The sequence below is a fragment of the Diadema setosum genome, chromosome 1 (assembly GCF_964275005.1).
Source record: "Diadema setosum chromosome 1, eeDiaSeto1, whole genome shotgun sequence".
Taxonomy (NCBI): Eukaryota; Metazoa; Echinodermata; class Echinoidea; order Diadematoida; family Diadematidae; genus Diadema; species Diadema setosum.
The window spans coordinates 4,802,707-4,824,401 of record NC_092685.1 but is presented as its reverse complement, the minus strand read 5'-3'; the positions used below and the strand labels follow the sequence as shown (position 1 = coordinate 4,824,401).

At 38.7% G+C, this 21,695-nt stretch overlaps 1 protein-coding gene across 1 annotated transcript; it reads right to left on the bottom strand.

The window, feature by feature from the left end:
* Nucleotides 1-425: 425 nt before the first annotated feature.
* LOC140233430 (ADP-ribose glycohydrolase MACROD1-like) lies at nucleotides 426-18,831 on the bottom strand. Its single transcript, XM_072313542.1, is given in 10 exon segments — nucleotides 426-768; nucleotides 2,924-3,008; nucleotides 3,446-3,519; nucleotides 3,970-4,311; nucleotides 5,221-5,241; nucleotides 7,113-7,208; nucleotides 8,716-8,841; nucleotides 14,383-14,514; nucleotides 18,343-18,566; nucleotides 18,568-18,831. Coding segments are annotated over 10 exon segments (1,206 nt in total). The 5' UTR covers nucleotides 18,630-18,831; the 3' UTR covers nucleotides 426-724.
* Nucleotides 18,832-21,695: the final 2,864 nt, after the last annotated feature.

Sequence of the window (21,695 nt, the reverse complement as noted above, 5' to 3'; positions counted from 1 at the left end):
AAGCATCTAGTCCCAAAGAAAAATTATTTTGGTTGAGAAATTGGAAAATTGCAAATACAGAATATGTTCAGCAAAAAAAGTATATTTCAATTTAGAAACATCACATGTTTCATGAAGAATGAAAAAAAAAATTGAAATCTCATAGAAGCATACTATCTGGCAGGTCAGAACACACAATGATGAGCGGTCTTTCCAAAACAATTTTTGTATGTGATAATATAAATGCCCCAGATCTTTTGTCCGGTCATGATCATTCAACTCGACTGGTATTCTACTGCACAGTCCTAGCGTGACCCACAACATGCCATTTCTAAAATGGTATACAGTTGGCCCAATGCATCATTTTACTTGTGCTACACTATGTGCGGGAGCAGCCTACAATGTTACTGGCATGGCTTAGAAGCCTACATTCCTCTAATCTTTCTTTTTTAAAGTGTACAAAGACTACCTGACAGCCTTGCTGATGACAGGATGACAGAGTTGCTGCAGCACTGCAACTTGGGAACAAAGACTGACACTACTCAACGAATGATTAACAACATTTTCTTTTTCACCATCGATAATACGAGACACACAGACAGGACAAGTATTACACCAAACATGTACAAGAATAATTTATTCATCTACCGATAGACTTTCAAACTGCATTCGGTACTCCCTTGAATCAAAGTTGTCCATTTGCCCTTATCTACACACGTTAGAAACTAGTCAGACCAATCTGATCCTATGTTTCGTCGTCGTCTTCATTTCTGGAGGCCAAGGACATGCCTGTGACAGGAGGAGAGAGAGAGAGAGAAGATAAAGATATGACAAAACCTAACTTGAGATGTGTGCCATCATCTTTATTCTTTAAACATGGCACAAATTGTGTGGGTGAGTCTGCTCACTAACCATTGTAAGTCATCTGGGGTGAACCACAAAGGGTCAGTCTGTTTTGCCAACGGGTGTGTGGGATGAACCACTTCACTAAGTGTAAAAACCAAAAACATTTGCTGCATGAAACTTGCATGACTTGGAGTGGATGGTCTTTTTCACGGCATAAAACTTTTGCAAATTGCTACTCGCATTCAATGCATTTCGCAGACGAACACTTTTGCGTGCATTTTACTTTCACCATTCTTTGCTCCTTGTGAAATTTGTGCAAGTTTCATACACACAAAAATGTCTGGTTTTACTGCATGTTTCCACCATACTCTCTTATTAGAAGTGATGAGAAATCTATCATGGTGGGGGACCTCCTCTCTATGCCCAATCAATGGGAGAGTCTGCTTTGCCTCTTTACTACTATATAGATGGATTATCTTGATACCACACTGCATTGCTCTGTTAGTATCCCTAGGCCTTGAATCTTTGACCTCTTTGCTTGTAAGGCAGACACAATGCTGACTAACTGTCCACTATGTACTGTCATGATCTGATAGAAAGAGACCTCCACCTGTTGCTATCCAGGTCCTCCTGGATCTAATGTATCTGAATGACCTGTAACTACCTATGACTTCCCCACTCAACAAGTGGCTAATAGTCACTTTTCACTTCTCACGTTTGACTTGCATGTGTAATATTCTATCACTTTACCAACATAATGATTTTGTTCATTGACTTCGTCAAATATTTCTGGCATTATCTTGACACTGCTGGCACTGTTACACACACATAACCCGTATCAGCTGTTGTTTTTGCATGCAGATATTTCGTGTATGAGGTCAGACATTTTCACGAGATGTTATTTTCACGAATCGACACCAACGCTATCGTAAATGCACTACTACCATAGCGCATGGCGACATTTTTATGTGTTGTTAAAATTAGCGATCAAAATGTGATTCGTGAAATTCACAAAAATTAAACCCTCGCAAATAACAGCTTTACAGTACACACACACACACATAAAATAGGGTTAACGGTAGCTTCAATCATACCATCTCACCTGACAAGAAACAACCTTAAAACAAATTACCCTTACATTAACCTTACATACTTTACAAGTGCTCTAATGACAAATGCAGTCTACTCTCAGTTCAGATATGACAGAAGCAATGAAATGACATTTAACCTCACACTTTCATGCTTTAAACCAAATTATACAACACCTAAAAAGAATGTAGCTATCTAATTGGTTGACTACTCATCATGTGACATGCAGTTAAAAGTACCATAACACAATGTCTCTGTCAGCCGTGCAATTTTGTTTGAGCAAAAATGGATAGCGCATGGCTGACTTCATCAATTTTCACTGACTCAAGTGTGAAACTCATGATTGGACTTGGAAGTTTTTGTTCCATTGTATGGCTATGATGTCACAATAAACGAGCATTTGCCGCGTGCACTCAACAATTACAAGTGCACTTACAAACCTGTATATTGTCACTCAGTTTGTGAACAATTTCAACCAACACATAAGTACGTGTACACAGCTGACTGTGACTGTACTACTCAGTCCCCTTTCAAGGAAAACGGTCGCCATTTCTGTGCTAAATTCAAGAATCTGTGTGGACCAAATCTGCTGATGTTTGAGGTGTTGTATTAAACAAATACTGTATGGTCTTTACTCATGCAATGGAACAAGATTTCACACTCAGTGAAAGATGAGGCACACTATTAAACTCGCCTTTGCCCCCTTGAACAGAGTGCCTCTATCTTTCACCTCGTGCAAAATCTTGTATCATTGCACTCGTGACTGTAAACTATTTGTATAAGGATGATTAACCTGTCAAATTTCATCCACGAAGAAAGTTTGAGAAAATTCAAATAGATCATGCTCAAGACAAGACACGGCAGAAATGGGAAGTAAAATTTCAAATAGCAGGAACATCCTACCAACAACATCCCCTAGGACCCCATGGTGTGGAAGCATGAATGTTTCCATGAGAGAAATCTGGATGACAGGGTCTAAGAACCACTGGAGTGATAGAGACATACTCACCTTCTAGAGGGAAGAAAGAGGGCAGCAGTCTCTCGTAGATTTTTAAGTCCCTCTCCAGAAAGACACAGAACACAACTCTGTCCAGCTATAAGAGTGAAGAGCATGACAGAACAGCCATTAGAATAGATCAAAATAATTGCTTGCAAACGTAAAAGATCATATAGCATTTTCCAACTCATCAAAGCATGCCTTTGAATGGTTTGGTAAGCCTGAGCATCAACAATTTCACTTTCATGTTTAGATTCTCATGACTACCGCAAAGCAATCAAACAATAAATCTGAAGAATATTCATGCTGTATTTATCATCACAAGAACAGGTGGAAAAACTGCTTATCAATTAAATCTAGGGGTGAAGTAAGGGTCTGAAAGTAAGTACTGTTTATATCATGATTCATTTCTTCTTCAGATAGCTTGATAATGAACATCATCTTACATTGTTTCACACAAAGTGCTGCTATGTCTTGTGTTCGTGTTCGTGTTTGTGTGTGTGTGTGTGTGTGTTTGATGACTCATACACTCACCTCATTGGGATTGTCTTCCAGCCATTCTCTGATCACACTCAGGGCTACCTGGCATGCATCCTCTTGAGGGTATCCTAGCCACACATACAGAGACAAACAAAAATACTAATAACAATGAATAAAAAATATTAGATAAATGACAAGAACTACACCTGTCAGCGTTTACATCAAAACAACTCTCCAATCTTTTACAGTTACACTGTGCACATATGAAAAACAAGTGAGCTTGCTCTTTCTAAGGACTACCACAAAGGCACTTTGCATGTGGGTACAACTGAGTTGGAATTCCATCGCAATCCCTTCTATTTTCTTTGAAATTACCTCACAGCGTTCCAGTAGAAAGGCTAAAGAATGAACTATTCATTGCAGATCATATAAAACATCAAGTGCAGCTTCACCTATAAGTATGTATCTGTTGCGTACATATATGCTAAACATAAAAGTTGTCATGGTAGACCATAATAGTAAGAAACCCATAAAACAATGTCAACAAGTGCTGGACTGAGCTGAGATGGCAGACTCACCATACACTCCTGTCGATATACAGGGGAAGGCCACAGACCGAATCAGTGGTTCCATCACCTCCAGGTCATGCCTCAGTAATCTCAGGATGTCACTCCCACCACGATCCTCCTCCACGGCAGGTTTGCCGTTTGCCGACGAGTCTCCTCGGCCAGCGTCCTCTCCCCCACCACTGCTCTTGTCTTTCACTTCCTTCTTTTTCCTGGCCTCCAGCTTGGCGCGGTTGGACTTGTTGTGCTCCAAGATGCGCTGCAGACACGTGACATAGCAGCTGGTCAGGCTCTCCCGATGGTTGGCGCTGGCTGTTGGGCCATTGACGATGGGGCCAACAGTGTGCAATACATCTACAGGTGATGTTGGCAACGAATATATTAGAAGAACCCTTGCATTGTTTTCTCCCGCTCCTTGTGTAGCACTTTTCCCTCCTTCCACATTCCTTCTCTGATAATTTCCCCTACCTCTCCTATCTGTCTATCTCTCTCTCTCTTGCTCTCTTAAGCACAGTCTATCATAAGTAATGGCATAGCTACCTTTCACTATTTTTAATGACAAAATAAAAAAATTCTTTAAATTGGTCTAAACCAGTGCTATTCAACCAATATGCCACAAAGCTATTGCAGGTAGACTGTGATGTCTTCCCAAAATGAAAATAAGAAAGATTTGCATTTGAATTCCACCATTACACATATAATATGTAACTGGGCCTCAAAAAATTTTGTAGGAGCCAAAGTGGGCCTCTGGTTAAAAAGGGTTGAGAAGCATGGTCTAAACCATCATATTATTCCAGATAGGGATGCTCGGTATCCTACTCACACAAAACTTTAAAAAAAAAAAAAAAATGTATGTTTCATGTGAAGTACATCAAATTCTCCTGACTTCGCAACCTGTGTTTCTCAAAAGGGATATTGTAAATGCCTGTTTAGTAATGAACAGAAATACAGCAAACTTGGGGGATCAGGCTAAAAATATGAACAATCTTATGATCACTGGCTTCATTGAACACAGAAGACTGAAAAGAACATCCATGAGCCTGTTTTCAGCTTGTCTAAAAAAAATAAATTTCACTGGTTATGGTTTGGAAGAGGTATGTATATGCATACTGATGAGGTATGCATGTCAAATTGTAAAGAGATTTCATCTATTAGGAATACAACAAGAACGAGACAGCATGCAGACAAACTTGCATAATCTTTTGTCTGCATAATGGTGTTTGAACCAACAAGTATACATGTGTGACAAGCAAATATACTTACATCTGGCTGGCAGGAGGTAACCTGAGATAAGAGAGAGAAAAGAAAGACCATAATGACTTATGTAACTAAATTAAACATCAAAGAGGATGAAGTCTTAATCAGAATGGAATTTCCACTGACACATTAAAGTGGATAATACAACGACATCATGCAAGTACCGGTGTCTATAGGTTAAAAAACCTTTTCTTCCTAAGGTTATAAAAAGTCACCAATTTAAACAGCTTCTCCACTTCACTCTTTAGTCACTCCTACAAAGTAATACACTACACTGATCTTGATACAATATCACATGAAAAATCAAAAGCTTATTATATTGAACACTACTGAAAAAAACAGGAAATGTATGTATGCACGTGAGTGTTGGCAGAGGGCATTTTGCTTTTTTACTCTTTAGTTACTCCTACAAAGTAATACACTACACTGATCTTGATACAATATCACATGAAAAATCAAAAGCTTATTATATTGAACACTACTGAAAAAACAGGAAATGTATGTATGCACGTGAATGTAGGCAGAGGGCATTTTGCATTTTTACAGCTGTGGTTGTTTTCAAGCCCTTTCAAAGCATTGGAAGCAACACACACACACACACACACACACACACACACAAATGAGATGCACAAATATATGGCAAAAAGGAAAGTAGACATCCACATTGAAATTATCCCTTTGCTGTTTGAAGTTACAGCTTCAAATCACAAAAACAACACTTCTTCTCTTGTCTGACCAACTGCTTGAAAGGGGAGAATAACAAAAGGAATTTTTGGTTTCTTTGTTGTTGTTGTTTTTCCCCAAGATCATTGTAAGACTCAATGGATGTTTGAATAAAATCAGACAATCACAGCAAGTGATTGGGTTCTAATTTTGCTTGTATTTTCAGCAGTAAATAATTATGTTGCTTTGGATGTCATTACCTTCACTCTTCATAACTTCACTCGTCCAGAAATCTCTCCTACAGTTGTATAAATAGCATCTCATAAATATGCAACACACACTCATATTCACACATACACACACACACTTTTCCAAGTGAGATTATGCACGTCTATACATCAGTAAAATAGTGTACTGTCATGTATCAAGTTCAAAGTGGAATAACAGCATAACAATTTCAGAATGTTTCTAATTGACTGTCACAATACCAAAATCTTTCATTTCCACCTTACATATAACACAGTCAAACCTAGGTCTAAAGCGGCCACCCAAGGGAAATCACAAAAATGGTCACTATAGACAGGTGGCCAATATAGACAGGCCGGTGGCCATTTTGAATTTCACTACTTGCATTGTATAACAATTAGCATAAAATACTGCATGTTATTCTTTAAAAAAAAGAGAAGAAACCCACCAAATAAGTGTACATGAGCAGCTACACCATGGGGATATTGTTTTGTATAATTTACTTCATTACAATTTTTCTTTTCGCCTTAGACTTAAGTTATTTTGAAGCGCTGCATTTATCAATCATGCCTGTGTGATTGTAACTGAGATAGGACTCAGTAGAATTCATGCAATGAATGTACAAGCCAACATATTCGTGGCTGATGTAGCGGTTTGGCTAAATTTTTGTGGCCACTATACGCAGTTAGATATTGACCACGGGATACAAAACGAGTGACCGCTGGCTGCATTAGGCAGGTGACCCCTATATAAAGGGTATACAATACAGTAAATTTGTGCAGGGGATTTTTCTGTGGCTGCTACAGTTGTATAAGCAGGTGGCTGCTATAGACAGGTGACCGCAAAGACAGGTCTGACTGTACATTAAACACTTCCTTGTAAAGGCTCACTGGCCTGCTTGATGTCAAAATGGACATAAGTATAGAAACTGAAAAAGAGGCCCCTAATCTACATGAGAGGGTTTGTGTCAGAGGGTATCTGTCTCACACCTGCTGTTAGCTTGGCTTCCCCTGTGTCACAAGGGGCCACAGTCCGGCATTCCTGAACCAAGTGAGAGCCTGCAGCTCTGTGGATCGCTCCATCCACTGCAAGGGGTGCAAAAGACATTACACAAGAGTGGAGGGACAGAAAAAGAACAACAACAAATAATGATATGTATTGAATACTCTAATATCACAGTGAACTATAAAGACCACATGGCAATTCTACGAGTTAATAAATGCTTTCACCTTCATGTAAAGATTGTTTCAATAACCTGTATTGATAAACTAATTCAAATTGGCATTTTGAAATACAATGTAGACTGTATGAGCAATATATTTAGTCAAATTATATTTTCACAAATTCCACATGCATGCAACTGCATGCATCATCTGTTCTGATCCTGACATGAATGTGATGCCCAATAGTAAATGTACTAATATGTAGTACACAACAGATATACATGAACAAGGTGTATGATGACACTATTATACTCCACAGTCAATTGTTGCTATGTCCTATTCTTCGAAAAATTAGACTTGGTAGATACCAGGGAGGTGGAATCCACCTCCCTGGTAGATACATAATGTATACAGTACTTCTTTTTGGCATTACACATGTATGCTGAATTAACAACGCCATCGATATGGACGTAATTGCCCATCCCCCCCCCCAAAAAAAAAAAAAAAAAAAAAAAAAAACCAAACAAACAAACAAACAAACAAATCACCATCACACATGTATTGTGTGTGTGTGTAACCACACAATGCATAACAGACATGACTGCATCCACCACAAAATAAAGTGATAAAACAATGTTTCCTACACTAGTTTGTAGAGAATCATGCTTGACATGGTCAACTCTCCTGCAAGATTTTATCCACATATAAAGCTTGATGAAATTATGAGAAATGTCCAAATGTTGACTTTGCCCTTTACTCTCAACTTTCCTTATATTGTAAACGAAACAAACAAACACTTTCTGTAGCTTTTCCTACACTATACTATGACTTCCCATGCTATGTCACAAAACCACAAGAGATTGGACCATTCATTCATTGCATGTACACTGCAGACAAGCTGTCCCCTATAGGAAGTGCCTTTCAAGTCCGGTTGATGCTAGCCATAGCTACACATTGTAGAACTGGAGATAAGAGGTTCCACATTTAGCACTGCTACTGCCAACGGAAACAGCAAAACCTTTAATTCCACAGCTCTAATTCTGTCATACACGCTCTGCCTACTGAAAATCATCAGCTCTATGTCAATAGAACTCAACTTTTACACTGAAGTGATATCATGGAGAAAAACATATTTGAGCTGTTCAATTAGAAGAGATAATAAATATCCATTACACAGTCTCTGTTTGTTCTCCCTCTCTCTCTCTTTTCTCTTTATCTACCTATCTCTCTCTTTCCCCTTCCCCTCTATATCTCTCTATCTACCTTTTTATCTCTTTCCCCTCTTCAATTTTGTATCTCTCTCTATCTTTCTTTCTCCAATTCATTATCTGTCTCATATCTATTTATCTCCCTCTCTCGATCTACATAATTTTGGATCTCTCTCTCTCTCTCTCTCTGAATTATTGTGCTTGTTCAATTTATGTCTTACCTCCCCCACCACCAAGCAGTGAGCGGTTTGCAGCGTTGACAATAGCGTCTACATCTAGCTTTGTGATATCTCCCTTCCACACGCTGACTTTGCTGTTCAGGTCTGGCTTAGGTGCGGATGTGGGTTCTGCAGAAATCAAACAGATGTTTTAATCCATACGATATATATGGCATTTCATACTAGAACATCCAATAGTTTGCCATGTGAACAGAGAAATGTGACTTACAGAAGCAATGTGTGCCGGTGTGCATGAGTGGAGGGACAAAGGCTGTATTGTGCATGTTGTTGGATTGTTATCCATGTTGCAAAAATTCAAGTTGAAAAAAAGATTTTTGTCATCAATATTGAGGTTAGGGATACCCAGAATATTCTAATTTCAGGGTTTGAATGCTGCTTTAGAAGAAGATTGAAAGTGCATTTCAAGTGCTTTGAATGCAACATCCTGTATGGCAGGTTCCTCCCACAGCAGTCATTCACTGTATATTGTCATGTCACTGCAATGGCAGCTCTCAATTATGGACAACTTAAGTCATTAGTGCAATTCATTATTACTGTAAACGTAGAGATTTTTCGTGCATGTACGTAGTGCTACCAGAAACTAGCTCCAGAATAAAAGCACATTAATATTTTTGCTTGTGATATGTAACACCATCTAATGTTTTGATAACTGTGCATAAGAACACATCAAATTCATTACACCCTGCCAAGCTCAAAAAAAAAAATTATTTGTGTAAAAATATCCACTTTTACATTAAATCAATTTTGGAATATTTGATAAAAGACCATGGATTAATAAACAAAAATCCTAGATGAAAAGCAACCAAATATTTTTTTTTTTTTTTTACCTCTATTCTGTTTGCTATATAAAAGGTGTCACCCAAAATGAACACACAAAAAATAAGAACAGAGCTAATGTTTTTGAGAAATCCTGCAAAAACATCACATTTGAGAAATTAATTTCAATTTCTATACAATCATTCATGACATTTTGCATACATACTGAAAGTACATCATTGACAATGTCTATGAATTTAAATCATTTTAAAGAATCACTTTATTTGTGGGCAAAGCTTTCTCAGAGAAGTATACAAAATGGCTGGTTAAACAATAAGTATATTCATTATTTTTGAAGGTGTCACTTACACCCATAAGATGTACATAATTAATGTTCTTGCACAGATTTTGTGTATTCCTGGATGATGGTTAACAAGAGACCCGCGGGTCTAGCGCTCACCTGAGTATCGCAAGTTCACCTTTCACGCAGTCACTAATCTAAATTATTCACAGCTCTACCAAAATTTGACCAGGCATTCTCAAGTGGAAGATGAAAATGTACAATAAGGGCCCAAATCTTTTAAGATTCCTTAATTTGGGGGGGGGGGGGGGGATTGAGGCCCCCTGGGGCCCTCTATGTGGGGCATGGTGATTATTTTGATAAATTGAGATCCTGACCCCCTAGGGATGCTACTTGCCAAGTTTGACGAAAAATCCATCATGAGGTTTTCAGGAAGAAGATGAAAATGTACAATTCAGGCTCCCATTTGGACCTTCCCAACCACCCCCCACTCCCTGCCCCCAGGAGGGGCACCCCTGGATCTCCTATGAACAAACTTGAAACTACAGTCATTAATGTACTCACTCATAGTATTATCTTAGCTCTATAACTTCTGATTCTAGAGAAGATTTTTAAAGATTCCTTCATTTTGGGGGTGTGGGCCCCCCTGGGGGCCCCCTGGGTGGGGCATGGTGCCCATTTTAACAAATTGAGATCCTAATCCCTTAGGGATGCTACCTGCCAAGTTTGGTGAAAATGGGTCATGGGGTTCTCAAGAAGATAAAAATGTACAATTTAGGCCCCATTAGGACCCCTCCTCACCCCCTCCCCTGGATCCCAAGGGGGGGGGGGGGGGCACCCCTGATTCTGCCATGAACAAACTTGAAACTACAGTCATTAATGTACTAAGTCATAGTATTAATTTAGCTCTATCGCTTCTGGTTCTAGAGAAGAAGATTTTCACAGATTCCTTAATTTTGGGGGGTTTGGGCCCCTGGGGGCCCCTGGGTGGGGCATGGTGCCCATTTTAACAAATTGACTTCCTAACCCCCTAGGGATGCTACCTGCCAAGTTTGGTGAAAATGGGTCATGGGGTTCTTAAGAAGAAGATGAAAATGTACAATTTAGGCCCCATTAGAACCCCTCCCCACTCCCCTCCCCTGGGTCCCAAGGGGGGCACCCCTGATTCTGCCATGAACAAACTTGAAACTACAGTCATCAATGTACTAAGTCATAGTATTAACTTAGCTCTATCACTTCTGGTTCTAGAGAAGAAGATTTTTACAGATTCCTTAATTTTGGGGGGTTTGGGCCCCCTGGGGGCCCCCTGGGTGGGGCATGGTGCCCGTTTTAACAAATTGAGTTCCTAACCCCCTAGGGATGCTACCTGCCAAATTTGGTGAAAATGGGTCATGGGGTTCTTAAGAAGAAGATGAAAATGTACAATTTAGGCCCCATTAGAACCCCTCCCCACCCCCCTCCCCTGGGTCCCAAGGGGGGCACCCCTGATTCTGCCATGAACAAACTTGAAACTACAGTCATCAATGTACTAACTCACAGTATTAACTTAGCTCTATCACTTCTGGTTCTAGAGAAGAAGATTTTTTACAGATTCCTTAATTTTGGGGGGTTTGGGCCCCCCTGGGGGCCCCCTGGGTGGGGCATGGTGCCCGTTTTAACAAATTGAGTTCCTAACCCCCTAGGGATGCTACAACTGTACCTGCCAAGTTTGATGAAAATTGGTCTTGGGGTTTTCAAGAAGAAGATGAAAATGTAAAAAGTTTACGCATGACGGACGACGCACGACGGACGCCGGACGAAGGGCGATCGCAATAGCTCACTTGAGCCTTTGGCTCAGGTGAGCTAAAAATGCAAAATCATGACAAAAATTAATTTGTAAGCTTTCACAAGTCTTTTCTATCATTGCTCACTTGAAGTAAATGTACTTTTGGAAGCATTAACGTCTATAGTTTTAACCAGTTCCACTTAAAATTAAGCAGAGTGATCTGTTTTATATTTTGGATCAAAAATATCTAAGGACAAGTTCACCTTCATTAACACAAGGATTGAGAGAATGTAGCAATATTAGTAGAACACATCATTGAAAGTTTGAGGAAAATCGGACAATCCATTCCAAAGTTATGAATTTTTTAAGTTTTTGTGCAGTCACCGCTGGATGAGAAGACTACTGCAGTGTATGATGTCACATGCGTACAACAATATAAGGAAAATATAAAGAGAATTTCACAAAATTTCATCTTTTGAAAAAAGTACACATTCCCTTGACTCGTTACTGACATATAATATGGGTAATATTATTCCCATTGCCTTTAGAAAGAGGCAAGTCAAGTGCTCTTTTATTATGCGAAAAAAGTGAAAATATGTTGAATTTTCTTTACATTTTCTTTATACTGTTGTACTCATATGACATCACGAACCTTAGTAGTCTCCTCATCCAGCGGTTCCAACACAAAAATTTTTAAAATTCATAACTTTTGCATCGATTGTCCAATTTTCCTCAAACTTTCACTGATGTGTTCTACTAATATTGCTGCATTCTCTCTATCCTTATGTTTATGAAGGTGAACTTGTCCTTTAACAAAAAAAAAAGGGGGTAAATGTGAAGCAAGAAATCTTGTGGTACATGCAGTGAGGTGGAGGGATCCTACATTAACCATATGAAGCATCACATGATGTCAGAATTGCTCTGTAAACTTGTTTTGTTAGAAATTGTTACATCTGACAGAGTGACAAAAGAAGCAGTGCATAATGTCAGATTTGCTTTATGATGTCACAATTGTTTTGTTAGAAATTGTTAGATTTTACAGAGTTGCAGTACAAAGCAGTGCGCAGTGTAAGAATTGTTGGGGATGTCACAATTGCCTTGTGACATCATTTTGCAAATAGTACGCCATGGAGTGTCAAACATGCCAACATTCTGACATGTAGCTGAAAATACCTATAATCATGTGAAACTCTTATGACCAATCACTAAAGGATAAATATTCTATCCAAAATATAATACTTGTTGCAATATCATCAAACATAAAGAGGTCAAAACATCCATCAAAATAGAAATGTTACTATGGCAGCTGGTACGCCTCAATCATATTGCATGATTCTCCCAGTAGGTCAAGAGTATAATGTATTGACAATGTGAGACAACATATATGGCAAAAAATCAAAATGACATGTTTGTCCCAAATGTGTTGAGTGATATTTTACTTGAACTAGGTTTCATTTGGACAGACGGCTAACTTGTTTACAAGAGCAGGTATTGGAGACTTTGAGCATTTTTCCATGACCTTTGACCCTTGGCCTTTGCCCCCATGGCCCACAATCCTTCAAATAAACATTGAAGTGGTAATATCCATTTTCATCATAATACTTTGAGCTACCGTACTTTCAAAATATGGGGAAAATTGTGACATTTGAACATTTACACTTGATCTTTGACCAAATGATCAAAATCTTTCCCTGCAGAATCACTGTGCAGTAATGCATTATTCCTAGTTTCATCAAATGCATTGAGTAATCTAGTACAAGGCATGGAGAAAAAGTGCAATTTCGGCATTAAATAGTAGAATTTTACTAGCCTTTTAACTTGACCTTTGACCTCAACCTGTGACCTCATGACTTCAAAACTCAAGAGAGAATCATTGTCAGGCAGTACACGCATATTTCATGAAAGAAAGTAAAATTTTAGCATTTTCCCTTGACCTTTTTCCAAGGCCCAACACTTTCCCTAGATAATCTTTATTGGGTAATGCATGAATGTACGCAGAGCTACCAAGTCTCACACATTCTGCCTGAGACTCGTGCATTTAGGGTCCGTCTCGCGATCTCATGTACATGGCACCCATTTTTCTCATGCAGCTGGACCACTGATGCCTAGATAATAAGGAGCATAGCTCAAAGGATTAAAGGGATAGTTGCAATTGAAGGTATATTTCCCTTTAGTCTTTCAAAATAAGTATAAAATGGTCACTTAAGTATGCATCAGATCGCACCATTAAGAGCTAAAAACTGAAAAAAAAAAAACCCTCCCACACCTTCCCCCCACTCGCACAGACGCCGAGTCATGAAAATCTCTCTCATAAAAATTTTTTAAAACTTGGCATCTCTGTACGTTTCAAGAAAATATCTTCATGCACTGCTCAAATAGGGGGGGGGGGCGATATATAGTGAAATTTTTGAGAATTCAACCTTGACTTTGAACCTTTGACCTTGAGCATATGCACCCAAAGTTGACAGGCACAGCTTCGTTCACTCATACATACTTACAGTTACACCATATGTCATTAGGATACCTCAAATGGTTTTCAAGATACACTGTTCATAAAATTCATTAAAGATGGATGGATGAACGGAAGGACGGATGGACAACCCAAAAACATAATGCCTCCAACATCACTTCATGGCAGAGGCATAGAAATACATCGTATAGCATCTATGTATTCAACATATGCACCAAAACACGAAAACATACACACATAGACATACTGTTATACTTTTGGCATGAACACGTACATTGTATGCACACACATACTAACAATCACATAGGCCTCACGTAAACATTTCTACTGATCTTCAGAGGCAAAGTGGACACTCACTCTTAGCGACTGGACTGTCCAGTCCCTCTGCATACTCTGGCCAGGTCGGTACTTCAGTAAGGTCGATAACGTCCTGCCTGTACCACTTGGCATCCTCAGCTTTCTCCTCCAGAGTCTTGGCCAAGAAGATGGCTACGGACAGAGAGACAGAGAAGACAACGTAAAATCTTCAGCACTGATGACAGATCACAGCTGGCATACTTCTCCTTGATATACCGGTAATGTGTTTTCACTAGTCAAAGGTATGAATTCTGTGCCTTTAGCTGCAAGCATTTGCTGCTGTTGTTGTTTATGAAACTAGAAATATCGCTACGGCGACTGGTATGCCTCCGCCATAATGCATGATGCTCCTAATAGGTCTAAAGTACAATGTCTTGACAATGTGTGATTATACAAATGATGCACAGGCGAGAGTGCGTTAGTGGAGATGTAGCGCACTCGAGGGTATTTACAACATGGTGAAACATGCACGAGGCAAAGCCGAGTGCATATGTTGCACTACATTGTAAATACCCGAGAGTGAGCTGCATCTCCACTAATGCCACGAAATAATCCTGTGCATCATTTGTTTTATAAAATGGGTCGAAAACTAACAGCATTTTTCATGTACCTTTGTGGGTCAATACCAGTCAAAGAGTCAAGATGTCCGAAGATGTTCGTCCCAAACATTTACGCACGTCGCACTCGGAAATCCTGCACATATAAGTACTGTACGTATAAGAGTATACGTACGCCACACATGTTATGCACACAAGAAAGGCCGGCCGGCAGCCCGAACTAGAAGTTGTTTACAGGATTGACAGCGCGTATAGTAGCGCGCGACGCACTTGTAACAACCGATTGAGTGCGTACTGCTAGTGTAAACATTGTGACGTCAGGCCGCTCATGTTAGTAAGAAATTAATACACGCACACGTGACTCATTTCAGCGCTTCCAATTGGCTACATTCTTGAACCCATTTTATAAAACATTTTCACATAATTGGCAAAATATTAAAATGTTAGGCTTGTCATAAATGTGTTGAATGTTCTACTTTCCTTGAACTAACTAGGTTTAATTGGATGAATGGCTATACTGTCTAAGAACGCAGGTATTTGGGGATGTGATGATTTTTACTTGGTTTTTCATCCTTTCATAAGTTTATGCATAGAGTAATTTTCAAAGTATGGAGAAACAGTGTAATTTCAGTTTTGAATAGTAAAATTTTAGCATTTAACCTGGCCTTTAACCCTTTACCTTTGATCATATGACCCTAAAATTCCCAAGAATATCACTGTAAGGTACAACATGCTTGAATATGTTGTATGTACTAAGTTTCATGATACACTTGTACCTTGAGTCACTTCTGAGACATGGAGGAAGAAGTGAAATTTAGCACTTTCACTACATCGTAGAACTCTGACCTTTGACTTTTTGCAAGAAACTTCCAAGAGAATCTCTACTGGATATATATTCAGTTTATCATCACATAAATACAGTGTATGAGGGAAATAGTGAAATTTTGAGGAGTTGACCTTGACCTTTGACTCAGTACATGCATATGCACTAAGTTCCATGAAGATACCTTGACCTATTTGCGAGATATAGAGAAAAAAGGAAAATTTTGCCATTTTCATTTGACCTTTGACCGCATGGCCTGAAACTCTCTCTGGAGAATCTTTATTTGGCAGTACATGTATGTACTGTATACACTAAGCTTCAAGAAAATACCTTCGGGCACTGCAAAGATATGGGGGAATTAGTGAAATTTTGAGCATTTGACCTTGACCTTTTGACTTTGACCTCCAGCATGTGCACTCAAAAGTTAATAGGCACAACTTTGCCTACTCATAACAAGTTTCATTAGGATACCTAAAATGGTTCTGAAACTATGCTGTCCACAAAATTTATTACGGACAGAAGGATGGACGGAAGGACAGACAGACGGACAACCCGAAAATATAATGCCTGAGCCGGCAACACTTCGTGGCGGAGGCTTAAAAAATATATATATATACATGGGGCCCTATAACAAAATGAATTTTCTGGGCAATACTGAGAGCATATCAAGCAATATCATTTAATAGCAACTTAAACATTGTTCTGCCATCTAAGGCAATTATTTTGATAAACACACAAACATGATCAGAATATGGCACGCAACTTGATGAGTAACATGTTACCAATTCTAAAGTGACAAATGCAAACAGAAGAAAACTGACCAGAAATGAATATAATTTCTTACTCACTTAGTGGAAAAGTGAACAAAGAAAATGGGATTCCATCACAAATGTAATCCCATTTCCTTTGTTCATTTCTTCACTAAATTCTAATATGGTCACATTTTTGTATCAGTAGCACTACTTTGCTCCCCCCACCCCCCCCCCCACAAAAAAAAATATGATGATCTCTGATTTAAGATCTGATAATTACAGGGCGCAGTGTTCATGTCAAACAATTTAATGCTGCCAGCAAATCATGTAACAATTTTTTTTTTCAAAGGGAAGTTTGAAACATGTTTGAGAACATGACTGCCTTTCTGAGAGTAGACAAAAGCCATGCCATTTTGAAATGCACAATCTTTGAGCTGCCAAGGTCAACTTCCATGCAGTATACAATCCACAGGTTACAACACGGGCCTCAGCCAAATGCAAACAGAAGAAAACTGACCAGAAATGAATATAATTCAATTCAATTCAAATCAATTCAATTATTGATAACAAATTATCTTGGCTTAAACATATTGATTCAGTCTGCAATAAGATTTCTAAATGTATCGGTATTTTATACAAATTACGATATTTTCCTCACAATATTTTATGTTTGATTTATAACGCTATTATATTAAGTCAACTTCAATATGGAAACATTGCTTGGGCAAATACATCAAATTATTCTATGGTCAGACTATTCCGTCTGCAGAAGAAAGCAGTGAGAATTATATTCACGCCAATTATCTTGCCTCCACTAAACCTCTTTTTATGAAATTAATGTTTTTGATATTTTTGAATTGAACAAATATATTATTGGTGTATTTATGTATTTATGTTTTAAAAATTGTATTCCCCAAGTCTTTCTTCCTTGTTTCAGTTAAATAGTGCTATTCATTCGTATTGTTTGAGAAATCCTCTGGAATTATCATTTACCTCTTAATAATAACAAATGTTGGTTTATATTCTGTTTTGTATAGAGGACCTTTAATTTGGAATAACTTGCCACAGCCAATTAAAATGAGTCCATCTTTAAATGTTCTTAAACGAAGATTTAAATTATTCTCAATGGAAAAAGAAAAGTAATCTACACATTCGGGTATTACTCTGTTTGTTTGTTTTTGTCTCTATGTGTCTATTGTAGAATATGCATTTTCAATCTCTTTGGTTTTAATATCTATGCACATTTATTTGTACCATTTAATATGACTTTTATTATAAATGCTTTTGTTATGGTGGCAGCTGCTTATAAAACTTTGTTTTTCTTGCTGTCTCCACATTCTGTTACATTTTTATTGTCAATTTGAATTTATTTACATACCTTGTCGGAATGTTTTTTTATCTGTTTGAATGAAATAAACGCGAATTGAATTGAATTGAATTGAAAGCATAACTTTCTTCCCTGGCCTGGCGGAGGTAGATTTAGGCCTACTGTAAAAGTGGATATTTTCGCGCGACTAATGTTTCGCGCATCGCCCTTGGCCGGGTAAAACGAGTTTTGCGTGTTTTTAATTCCATGGAATCAAGACATTGACTAGGTCCCGAGGTGTTCTACTGCTGGAACATAGACTAGATCTAGATCTTTTCTATGGCACGCGCAAATATTCACATGCTTCTATTTTCCTGCTTGCTTCTGCCTCTGGTTGCGCAAAGTGCGCGAAAATTTCAACACCACGAAAATTTCCACTTTTACAGTAGGCCCTAAATCTACAGTTTTAAAGTTAGGTTCAAAACGTAATTTAAATTTAATTAACAACCAGAATCAACAAACCTCTTGACTTCCTGACACTAGCCAAAGAACCCATTACAGGCTCGATAGTATGAACAGACCGAAGGGGCGGAGGTTGAAAGTCTTCCATTATTGAGGCTCTTCCAACTGATTGTTCAATGTGAAATAATATGCTGCTATGATGTCTGGTAGTGGTAAACAAGGCCGATGATAGTCCAGTCGCTGTAACGCGAGTGTGATTGAAATGAGAACGATACAGCAGCCGCTAGCCGTCTACTACTGCAATGGTTGATGGAATGGACAATCCAGCGAGTGCAGCTGCGATACATAATCCATCCAGGACACTCCTTAAATTAATCGCAGCTCAGTCAGCTCAGGTTCTGGCTAGCTGGAAGCAGTGAAGGAGAGTTATTGGCTATTTATCGTAATTAGTGATTCTACTGAAGTGACGAGCCGGAGGTAGCATTTCTTCCAGGGCGAAATAAGCAGCAATTTGCTATCAAATTCATCTCTCTGATGAGTCTCCGTTGTTTGACCTGTACAAGTATAATTTTGCCTGTATAAAACATATCGGATTTACTATATCTCTTATGTGTGCGGCAGCGGTGCGCGATCGTACGTGCGCAGCATATACTAGTATCGCACAACAAGCCCACGTCAAGCGCGCGCTAGGATAAGGCAGGAGGCGCAGGCAAGTAAAGTGAACTGAAGGTGAGATAGTCTGGTTTCCATACCCCTTTACCAACTGTAGTCCTTGTACAAAATGCCCTTTGCTGAAGGTCGTCTGCTGCAGGACCGTCCAGCTACGTAAATCTGCTCCTATAGTATACTCCTTTTGTCGTTAGAGTTCGTTAATATTCTGGGAAGGAAATGAAACATGCCAAAAACAAAAACAAAACCAATAGAAAAATCAATATTTTTGACGTCGCCTCAGGAGATCCATAACACTGTTCTCGGGCCGTTACTATTCTTGTGCCACATAATAATATAACCTACCAAATACTGTCAAGTCCCAAATACTTCTTTTTGTAAATCACATTGTTTAGTGTGTAGCTAGGCATCTGACTGGAAATGAGGTTCAATGCTGACAAAAGCCAAGTTATTTTTGATTTTGGTAAAACTGGTAAAGACAATCATGAGAGGATTTCCATTGGGGGAGATACCATAGAACAGGTGTCAGAGTACAAATACCTTGGAACAATATTATAGACGATAAACTAAGGTGGGATGCAAATACATTGTACTAAGAAAATTCAGTCAAAAGGAAACCAGCGATTGTATTTCCTTAGAAAACTCAGGTCATTTAATGTGAAGAGTCAAACACTTGCTCTGTTCTATCAAAGTGTTATACAGTCTGTCATGTGCTTCTCTTCAGTAGCATGGCTTAGTAGTCTAACAGAGAAAAATAAGTCCAAACTGGCAAGGGCTGTATCACAAGCCAGTAAAATTATAGGAATGCCTGTGCAACATTTAGAGGACATTGTACAATCAGCTTTTTTGTCTAGACTTGATATTGTAATGAAAGATGAATCACATCCGCTTCATGATGAGGTGACTGTAAACACAGGTAGAATTAGACTTCCAAAAGTAAAGACGGAGAGGTTCAGACGGTCATTTCTGATCGCAGCATGTAAAGCTTTCAATAGTAGATTTAATAGATGAGGTTATGTTTTTTGTTCATTTATAGTACATGGTCTCATGTTTAAAATATGTGAAGTGTTTTAATGATTCATGATTCATGAGTCGTATGGACAAGTGCCAGATGACTCGGCCCAAGCAGGGCTTTGACCTACCTACATACTGTATGTGTTGAGCTTAACTACCCCTTGTGCAATGTATTTGTGGTGTGAAAGTCCAGTATGTGTGCACTTGATGATAATTGTATTGTTCGTTAGTTATGTTGAATTGTTACATATTTTTGACTCATTGCAAAGTAATTGTACACAAATATGTAAACAGTAGCAGTGTAACTGTGGATGAGATAACAGTAGACCTGGGAAGTTTGGAGCTGCATGTTTTGCCAACCCTATGACCTATGACTGAACTGAATGTTTTAGATTTTGTGATTAAATATTGTTAATTTACTATACATTGTATTTGTTACTGGAACATATGCAAAAAAGGAAAGAAGAAAAAAGAATTAAGAGAACTTTTAAACAAAATACAAATATGATAACATTATTGAGCATTTGGAACATGTTACACTGCCTGGTTTATTTTAGTATGTTGTACGAATGTCTCTGTCTTTTTATCCTTTGTTGCGCAGCAAATTCTCTTTGAGATAATTTACTGTCTCCTATCCTTGCCCAGGCTTTTTGTGTGCGAGAGTGCTCTTTCATGTTGATTAGGTGATAGTTTTGGTGTATGTGTGTGTGTATGTGTAAGTTTATATGGGTGTAACTCGCGGGTGTGGTGTGTGTGCGTGTGTGCGTGTGTGTGGGTGTGTGTGAAAGTGTATTCTGTGAGAGTGTGGGGGGGGGGGGGTAGTGGTGGTATGTATAGAACATGTGTTAAAGTCTCAACTGGAGGAGTGCTCCGGCATATGGAAGTGCCTGGGTGGGGCGATGGGACGAAGAAAAAAAAAATGCATATTATACGCTAATATTCTTCTCCTGTCCTCCTAGCCTTTCTCTTCCCTCTTCATTGTATACATTCAATGCAATATTTTTAATTTTTTTGTATTAAATGTATGTATTTTATGTATGTATGGTATAAAACTCATGTTAAGTTATTTTCATTATTTATATTCTTTCATTTATGCATCTTTATGTATGTCCGAAAACAAATTTTATGTATATTTTATACATGACAATAAATTATCTTGAATCTTGAATCTTGAGTTATGAGCATTGATGCCAAATTATTTCTATCAAACGGACACATCTTGAAGCACACATCTCAGCACCCATACCTCAGTCCCACTACAAGTGGTCCCATCACATCACAAGTAGTGGAAAAAAAGGCAAATGCAATGACTTGCATTCTACGCAGAAAGTTCTTGAAACATCAATTCTTGCCCTGAAAACTGCAAGAGAACAATTTAAGTTGCACCAGCTGGTACGGCCGGTCAATCCTAGAGTATGGTGCTTGTGTACGATCTAATACATAAAGACCATGAATGCTTTATAGAGAAAAACACAACATAAATATGTAGGTAGGGCTATTGACCTCCCACACTATATACTTCCAGGCTGTGTCACCCAGATGAGGGAGAAACTTGAACTAGCCTATAACTCTTGCCTTGAGACGCTAGGTCCTGAGATTCACATATTTCTTCAAAGTGGTCGAGGAGTTGGTCCCATTTTCTTACCTACTGAACATTTCTCACAAATTAACAAGGGGCGTTTTCCAGGAATTCCGTAAGGGGGGTGGGGGGGGGAGGGGTGCATGCACCG